At 53.9% G+C, this 9,346-nt stretch overlaps 1 protein-coding gene across 1 annotated transcript; it reads left to right on the forward strand.

The window, feature by feature from the left end:
• Nucleotides 1-2,130: 2,130 nt before the first annotated feature.
• Nucleotides 2,131-9,032, forward strand: cdipt (CDP-diacylglycerol--inositol 3-phosphatidyltransferase (phosphatidylinositol synthase)). Its single transcript, XM_063063429.1, has 6 exons — nucleotides 2,131-2,438; nucleotides 2,830-2,964; nucleotides 3,648-3,801; nucleotides 4,109-4,190; nucleotides 5,112-5,193; nucleotides 8,123-9,032. The coding sequence occupies exons 1-6, from the start codon at nucleotides 2,402-2,404 to the stop codon at nucleotides 8,296-8,298; spliced, it is 666 nt and encodes a 221-aa protein (XP_062919499.1). The 5' UTR covers nucleotides 2,131-2,401; the 3' UTR covers nucleotides 8,299-9,032.
• The last annotated feature ends 314 nt before the right edge of the window (nucleotides 9,033-9,346 follow it).

A 9,346-nucleotide genomic window follows, 5' to 3' on the forward strand; every position in this document is an offset into this window, starting at 1 on the left:
ATAAAGTCCAGAGGAAGTTCATGAGAATGATCCCAGAAATGAGAGGGTTAACATATGAGGAGCGTGCGATGGCTCTGGGCCTGTACTCACTGCAGTTTGGAAGAATGAGGAGGGATCTCATTGAAACCTATTGGATATTGGAAGATCTGGATAGAGTGGATGTGGAGAAGATGTTTCCTATATTGGAGGACCAGAAGACATAGCCTCAGAAATAAGGGACGTCCATTCAGAACAGAGATGAGGAGAAATCTCTTTAGCCAGAGGGCGGACCTGTGGAATTTATTACTACAGACAGCTGTGGAGGCCAAGTCATTGACCCATCGAGCCATTTCATCATGGCTGATCTGTTTGCCTCTCAGCCCCAGTCTCCTGTGTCCCTTCATGCCCTGGCCAATCAAGGATCTATCAACCTCCACAGCCTCTGTGGCCCAATTCTGTTCCTGTGTTTACTGAGCCACTGTACGATGACGTGTATGGGTGGCCAAGGTACAGCATTACGGGTGCGGAAAGGGTGAATCTGCATAGTCTTTTCCCCTGGGTTGGGCTGTTTATTTAGAGACAGTCCTTTCCAGCACTTTGAGCTGTGTCACCAGCAACCCTGATTCAACCCTCACCTAATCATAGGACAATTACAACCACTAATTAACCGACTAACCAGGACGTCTTTGGACTGTGCGAGGGAACTGAAGCGCCTGGGGTAAAGTCACATGGCCACGGGGAGAACGTGGAAACACCCTACAGGCAGTGGTGAGGATTGAACCTGAGTCATTGGCGCTAGAGGATGCCAGAACTGTCGACCAGAGGGCACAGGTTTAAGGGGAGACGGGAGAGGTTTAATAAAACAGGGGCTTGAAGGACAACTATTTCAGCCAGAGGGTGGTCTGTATGTGGAAAAAACTGCCAGAGGAGGTGGATGGTGCAAGCTGAATCATCTGCAGCTCAGCATCAGTCAGACAGAGGAGATGGTGATGGAGTTCAGGAAGACTAAGCCTGCTCTGCTCTGTTACTATTGATGGCGAGGACATGGATGTACTGAAGACCTACGAGTACCTGGAGGAGCACCTGGATGACAGACTGGAGTGCAGCACCAACACAGAGGCTGTGTACAAGAAGGGCCAGAGTTGCCTCTACTTCCTGAGGAGACTGAGGACCTTTGGAGTATGCAGACCTCTCCTTCACATGTTCTACCAGTCTGTTGTTGCCAGAACCATCTTCTATGTGGTGGTGTGCTGGGGCAATGGCACCAACACCGGTGATGCCAATAGGCTCAATAAACTGGTTAGAAAGACTGGCTCTGTTATAGGAGTCAAACTGGACACACTGGAGGCTGTGGTAGAACAAAGGACCCTACGGAAAATCCTGGCAATTCTGTACAACGTTTCTCACCCTCTCCATGCCACCTTGGCTGAACAGAGGAACACTTTTAGTAACACTCACAACACGCTGGAGGAACTCAGCAGGTCAGGCAGCATCCGTGGAAAAGATCGGTCGACGTTTCGGGCCGGAACTCTTCGTCAGGACTTCGTCAGTATCCTGATGAAGGGTTCTGGCCCGAAACGTCGACCGATCGTTTCCATGGATGCTGCCTGACCTGCTGAGTTCCTCCAGCGTGTTGTGAGTGTTGCTCTGACCCCAGCATCTCCAGAGTATTTTGTGTTTACTTTTAGTAACAGACTCAGACAACTGGGCTGCTCCAAAGAGCACTTTCTGAGGTCATTCTTACCCTCGGCCATTAGGCTCTATAATGAGTCACACTATAGACGGGAAAGTGATGACTACCCTCCTGTTAGAGTGTTTGAGGTAACTTATGATGTTATTCTTAGTTCTAATATTTGTAATATTTCTAATACGTGCACTTGTTATGCTACTGTGACTCTGTAATTTCCTTTGGGATCAATAAAGTATCCATTAACAACACTTAAAAGACACTCAGAGGGAACTGGGCCGAACACGGGCTGATGGGAATCTGGGTCGGCAGCGGCCCGACGGGCCGAATGGTCCGAGTCGCGGGTTTCGGATGGAACCGGTCGCCCCCCCCCCACATCCGGGGCGGCGAATAGACGCGCCCAGACCGGGGGGGGGGTACTTTCCATTTGGCGAGCAGGGGCTGAGCAGAGCGATTCGCCGGAAGGAGTCCAGGGCCTACATCCATCCGCAAAGAGATTCTTATCTTCTGGCGTATCGCACCGATATAAACCTCACCCGGCGAGAGGGACCAGCTCCCCACGGGATCGAGCGTCCCCCTGTGAACTGGGAGTTGGTGGTGCAGTCCTCCAGCCCCGGCTTTATAAGCGGCGGCGGCCATTGCGCGCTCTGCAGAGGCGGCCCGAGCTCCGCCCCGGGGAGGAGGGAGATCCGTGCGGCCGGAGTGCGGTGGCGACCGCCGGCTCTCACCGCCGCCATGGCCAACGTTTTCCTGTTCGTGCCCAACCTGATTGGTGAGAATTACTCCGGTGGGCGGGACCGGACACGTCAATCATGGGGTTACGTTCGTTGGGTAGGCGGGGTCACAGAACCCCGATTGTCCTGGGATCTTCCTCTGTAAACCACCCAACACTCACAGATCTCCCTCTGCAGCCTCTGACTGTCCTGGGATCTTCCTCTGCAAACCCCTCCCCAGCACATGCAGATTCTCCCTCTGACTCCTGGGATCTTGCTCTGTAACCCCCCCCCCCCCCGCCACACACACGGATCTCCCTCTGCAGCCTCTGACTGTCCTGGGACCTTGCTCTGTAACCCCAGATCATAGAAGGATCCCCGTTATTCCCCTCTCTTCCAGGGGCACTGGCATCTTTTGCCCTTGGCTGTGACGCCTCTGTCTCCCCACAGGTTACGCACGGATTGTGCTGTTGCTGCTGTCGCTGTGGCTGATGCCCAGGTCCCCGCTTCCAGCTGTTTGCTGTTACCTGGGCAGCGCCTTGCTTGACGCTTTTGATGGATACGCAGCCCGCCTACTCAATCAGTGTAAGTTTGGTCCCCTTGACCTCTGACCTCACCCAGACCTAAGCCCTGACCTCCAAAGGCTCCACCTGAACTGTGAACCCCTGACTTCCCCATGAATCTTATCCTCCTCTGACGGACTCCAATCACCCTAAACCCTGACCAACGATCTTCAATAACTTCCTCAAAATGTGACCTCCCTCCTCCATCATCCCCAATTTCTGAACATTCTGATCTGCAAGCTCTGCTAAATCCTGACTCCCCAACTTCTCCCGACACTGAACCCCAACCTCCCCTAACTTCTGCCCCCCAAAAAATTCCAGAACCATTGATCTCATCCCCAACCTCTTAATCACCCCCATCTCAACTGAAACCTGACCTTTGACCTCCTTTTGCTGACCTTTCTGGAGCCCTCTGACCCTGACCCTTTGAATTCCAAACCAGCCTCCCTGACCACCAGCTTCCCTCAACCACCCGTCCCCAACTTTCCTGAACCCTCTGAACTCTGACAATGATCTCTGACCTCAGACCCTTAACCTTACTGCACCCCTTGACCCTGTTGTCTGAACCTCCCCACCCCCACGTCTAACCTAACCTCCCTGAACTTTGTGAACCCAGTCTGACCTTCCACTCCTTTGCCCCCCCATTTCCTCCCCCCTCTCTCCCCATTCTCCCCCACCCTCATGGTTCTGTCGCTCCCCCCACAGGCAGCCGCCTGGGCTCGATGTTGGACATGCTGACAGACCGTTGCTCCACCCTGTGCCTGCTGATACAACTGAGTGTCCTGTACCCGTCGTACACACTCTGCCTGCAGCTCAGTGCTGCCATCGACATCGCCAGCCACTGGGTCCACATGTACAGGTACGGGCAGGGCTGGGGGGGTTGTGCCAAAGCGTGCAGGGGTCAGGGGAGGGAGGGTGAAGGGTGCTGGGGAGTGTGGGAGAGGGTTTGTGGTAGGGGGGTCCCGAGGGTGTGGGGTGAGGAAGGGGAAGGAGGGTATAACTGCTTCCCAACTCTTGAAACCCCATTGTAATCCCGAGACTGTCCCTCGCTGCCCTCCCCCAGCCCCACTTTGTCAGGTGTGCATGGGGTGATGCGTAGGTCTCAGGAGTGGGTCAGAGAACCGACTCACCCCTCCCTTCTGTCTTCTCCACACTCTGTCCAACAGTGTCAACCTTCGGGGATCCGCAAGCCACAAACAGATCCACCGCGATGGGAATCGTATCCTGCATTACTACTACTCCAGTAGGGTAGGTGAAACCTCATCTCTGTCTCCCCCTCCCCTCCCTCCCTGTCTCTGTACCCCCCCATCTCCATCAGAGGTGTCTCCATTTCACAGCAAGAGGGGAGACTTAACAAACAACTCGATGGTTTACGACATTAAAAGTCTGTTGTGTCGCTTTTTCTGAGCTCTGTGCCGGAAGATCTCAGCTCTCTGGGCACACAGCCGTCTCCCACGACACACCGATCTCCTGCCCGGACACTTGACCTTTGATCCGCCCGTCTCCAGAGCCACGGGATCCCAGCCCTCCGAAGGCGAGGGGATCTCTTAGGCCGAACCCTTGGCATGTTGAATAACGGCCAGTCATGAAACCCCGAGGACGGGTCCCATTCCCGCAAAGGACCGAAGTCGGCGTGTAACTCCAGGTCAGGGTCTTCAAAGGAACCTGAAAGGGAAAACCAGAGATATTAAACGCGGAAATAGAGCTGTTTCTGAAGATGCAAGGAAAGGAGTCGCCGTTAGGCGCCATTAACCCTCTTAAGCTCCCCCTCCCCATCTCTGTCACCCCCTCCTGTCTTGTATCTGTTACCACCTCTATCCCTTATATCTCTCCCCATCTCAGTCACTCCCTCCCCCCAATCTCTGTCACCCTCACCTTCCCGTATGCCCCATTTATCTCCGTCACCCCCTTCCCTCTCCTATCTGTCACCCCCTCCCTCCCGTACACCCCTCCCTTCCTACTCTACACCCCACCCTGTCTCTTGCCCCTCTGCTCTCCTATTCGTGTGTCCACTGTCTCTCTTCCCTCCCCTCAACCTATTCCCCTGATAATCTCACACCCGACGCCCCTCCCTGTCTCCGTTGCTCCCCCCACCTGTTGTCCTGCCTATCTCACACCGTGGTGCCTGGATTTCTTAGGGTGATGCCTGGTCTCTCTCCCCCCTCACAGACTGTGCTGTTCCTGATGTGCGCAGGGAACGAGCTGTTTTACCTGCTGCTCTACGTGTTGTACTTCACCGAGGGGCCCACAGGTAAGTCTGTCTCTTCCATATCCACCAGTCTATCTGAAGTCCAGTTACAATGCTACTGCCGTTCTCCCTCGTCCTCTTTCCCAAAGCATCTTGTCCCGATGTACCAGTGCTCGGCCCGTGACCGTAGAAACCAGGGAGCCTTGTGCTCATGGCTCAGCGCGTCATGGCAGCCGTCCTCCTATTGACAGGTTTTGTCTGCAGCCAGCATAATCGAAGACCCAGATACCCCCTCTCCCATCAGCTCTCCCTCCCACATGGTTCTTGGGCCAAGTGTCTGATTGATCTGTCCCCTCAGTAAATCATCTCCCCTTGTCCAATTCCCATCTCACACTCTCCCTCTCTCTGTCACACTCTCCCCATCTCCCTCTCTCACACTCTCCCTCTCTCTCTCACACTCTCCCCATCTCCCTCTCTCACACTCTCCCTCTCTGTGTCACACTCTCCCCATCTCCCTCTCTCACACTCTCCCCATCTCCCTCTCTCACACTCTCCCTCTCTCTCACACTCTCCCCATCTCCCTCTCTCACACTCTCCCTCTCTCTGTCACACTCTCCCCATCTCCCTCTCTCACACTCTCCCTCTCTCTGTCACACTCTCCCCATCTCCCTCTCTCACACTCTCCCTCTCTCTCTCACACTCTCCCCATCTCCCTCTCTCTGTCACACTCTCCCCATCTCCCTCTCTCACACTCTCCCTCTCTCTCACACTCTCCCCATCTCCCTCTCTCACACTCTCCCTCTCTCTCACACTCTCCCCATCTCCCTCTCTCACACTCTCCCTCTCTCTGTCACACTCTCCCCATCTCCCTCTCTCACACTCTCCCCCTCTCTGTCACACTCTCCCCATCTCCCTCTCTCACACTCTCCCTCTCTCTCTCACACTCTCCCCATCTCCCTCTCTCTGTCACACTCTCCCCATCTCCCTCTCTCACACTCTCCCTCTCTCTGTCACACTCTCCCATCTCCCTCTCTCACACTCTCGCTCTCTCTGTCACACTCTCCCCATCTCCCTCTCTCACACTCTCCCCATCTCCCTCTCTCTGTCACACTCTCCCCATCTCCCTCTCTCACACTCTCCCTCTCTCTGTCACACTCTCCCCATCTCCCTCTCTCACACTCTCCCTCTCTCTGTCACACTCTCCCTCTCTCTGTCACACTCTCCCCATCTCCCTCTCTCACACTCTCCCTCTCTCTGTCACACTCTCCCCATCTCCCTCTCTCACACTCTCCCTCTCTCTGTCACACTCTCCCCATCTCCCTCTCTCACACTCTCCCTCTCTCTGTCACACTCTCCCCATCTCCCTCTCTCTGTCACACTCTCCCCATCTCCCTCTCTCACACTCTCCCTCTCTGTGTCAGACACTCTCCCCCCCCCCCCATCTTTCTGTCTCTCACGGTCCCTCAGACGACTGGAGAATTGCAAACGTCACTCCACTCTTTAAGAAAGGGGGAAGGCAGCAGAAGGTAAATGATAGACCAGTTAGCCTGACCTCAGTGGTTGGGAAGATGTTGGAGTCAATTGTTAAGGATGAGGTGATGGAGTACTTGGTGACACAGGACAAGATAGTACAAAGTCAGCATGGTTTCCTTAAGGGATAATCTGCCTGACAAACCTGTTGGAATTCTTTAAGGAGATTACAAGTAGGATAGATGAAGGGGATTCAGTGGATGTTAAATATTTGGACTTTCAGAATGTCTTTGACAAGGTGCCACACGTGAGGCTGCTTACCAAGTGAAGAGCCCATGGTATTACAGGAAAGTTACTAACATGGTTAGAGCATTTGCTGATTGCTAGGAGGCAGTGAGTGGGAATAAAGGGATCCTTGTCTGGTTGGCTGCCAGTGACTAGTGGTGTTCCGCAGGGGTCGGTCTTTTTACGCTGTGTATGAATGATTTAGATGATGGAATAGATGAGTTCGTTGTCAAGTTTGCAGATGATATGAAGATTGGTGGAGGAGCAGGTAGTGTTGAGGATACAGGTAGGATGCAGAAGGACTTAGACAATTAGGAGAACAGGGAATAAAGTGGCAAATAAAATACATTTTGGTAGTAGAAATAAATGTCCAGTCTATTTTCTAAATGGAGAGAACATCCAGGAATCTGAGATGCAGTGGGAGCTGGGAGTCCTTGTGTAGAACACCCTGAAGGTTAACTTGCGGGTTGAGTCAGTGGTGAGGAAGGCAGATGCCATGTTAGCATTCATTTCAAGAGGTCTAGAATACAAGAGCAGGGATGTGATGCTGAGGCTTTATAAGGCACTGGTGAGGCCTCACCTTGAGTATTGTGAACAGTTTGGGGCCCCTCATCTTGGAAAAGATGTGCTGGCATTGGAGAGGGTCCAGAGGAGGTTCACAAGGATGATTCCAGGAATGAAAGTGTTATCATATGAGGAACATTTGATGGCTCTAGGTCTGTACTCGCTGGAATTCAGAAGGATGAGGGAGGATCTCATTGAAACCTTTCAAATGTTGAAAGGCCTAGACAGAGAAGATGTGGAAAGGATGTTTCCCATGGTGGGAGAGTCCAGGACAAGAGGGCACAGCCTCAGGATAGAGGGGCGCCCTTTCAAAACAGAGATGTGGAGAAATTTCTTTAACCAGAGGGTGGTGAGTTTGTGGAGTTTGTTGCCACGTGCAGTTGTGGAGGCCAGGCTGTTGGGTGTATTTACGGCAGAGATTGATAGGTTCCTATTTGGGCATGGCATCAAAGGTTACGGGGAGAAGGCCGGGAACTGGGGTTGAAGAGGAGATTTTTTAAAAATGACAATGGCAGAGCAGGCTCGATGGGCCAGATGGCCTAATTCTGCTCCTATGTCTTATGGTCTTGTGTTTCACGTGCTCTATGCTGCCTCCCCGTCTCACACACTCCCTCCCTCTGTGTCACACTCCTTCCTGTCTCCCTGCCTGACACTCCGTCTCTCTCCCCTGCAGTTGTAGGACTGGCTGTTGGATGGATCCGTTTCCTGGTCTGGCTCACCGCCCCGGTCTCAGTGACCAAGACCCTGATCAGCCTGGTCCAGATGGTGTCCGCAGCCCAGGACTTGGCCCAGATGGACCAGAGGGATCACCATGGGCAGCTGGATTCGTGCAGGGACAAGGCGGAATGATGGGTTGTGGGAGAGAGAGACCCACAGCCCCCTCCCCAGCACTGTCTGAGGGAGGATCTAGTCCCTAAGGATTCATACCACCCTAACAATCATGGTGAGAGTGGGTGAGGGGGAGGACAGGTAAAACCTCCAAACCTCCTCCTCCGTGAGGATGAGAGAGGGGGGGATGGTGAGGGTTGAGGGGAGGGGTCAGAAAGGGAAGGAGTGTATCAGGGAGGGAGAGAAAGCGAAGGAGGGATAGTGTGACGGAGTGGGAGAGGGTCAGGGAGGGAGAGTGAAAGAGGGCGAGGGCATGTGACAGAGAGAGAGGATTAAGGAGGGTGTGTTGGAGAGAGGGAGGAGATGGAGAGGAGTGTGACGGAGGGAGAGGGAAGGAGTGTGTTGGGTGGGGGAGAGGTGGAGAGCGTGAGAGGGAGGATGAGGATGGAGAGAGTGGGTCGGAGGGGAGAGAGGGAAGGAGTACATCGGGGGGGTCGGGGTGGAAGATTGGGAGCTAAAGAGAGATGGAGTGAGTGTGTCAGGGAGGGGAGGAGAGAGGGAGATAGAGGGATGGAAAGCGTATGAAGGAGGGAAGGAACCTTGGCTATTGGGGGGAGGGTACTGGCCCCACCCTTGGCAACCCCATAGAGGGAGGGGCAAAACCAAGGGTTCTGGGGGAGGTGGGGTGCCACCTTCGGGGACCAGAGGATACGGCATGTGGAGCATCTGATGAATAAATGCCTTTGTCACCCAGAGACTGGTGTTGTTATTAAGTTCGGGGGGTGGGGAGGGATTGAGGTGGATGGGAGGGGAGTCGGCTGTGCTGGCGTTCCACTTATGACTGTGTGGCTGAGCACGGACAGCTGCAATACCATATTCGAGCTGGCGGACGACACCAGCATTGAGGAGGGAGATTGTAACAACCTCTCGCTCAACACCAAGACCACGGGGATCATCACTGACTTCGGGAGAAGGAAACTGGAGGTCCATGAGCCGGTCCTCGTTGGAGGATCAGGGAGAGAGGGAGGGGTTATTATTCCAGATGACCTGTCAGTGTTGTTACGGAGGA

The sequence above is a fragment of the Mobula hypostoma genome, chromosome 11, assembly GCF_963921235.1.
Source record: "Mobula hypostoma chromosome 11, sMobHyp1.1, whole genome shotgun sequence".
In the NCBI taxonomy this organism is placed as follows: Eukaryota; Metazoa; Chordata; class Chondrichthyes; order Myliobatiformes; family Myliobatidae; genus Mobula; species Mobula hypostoma.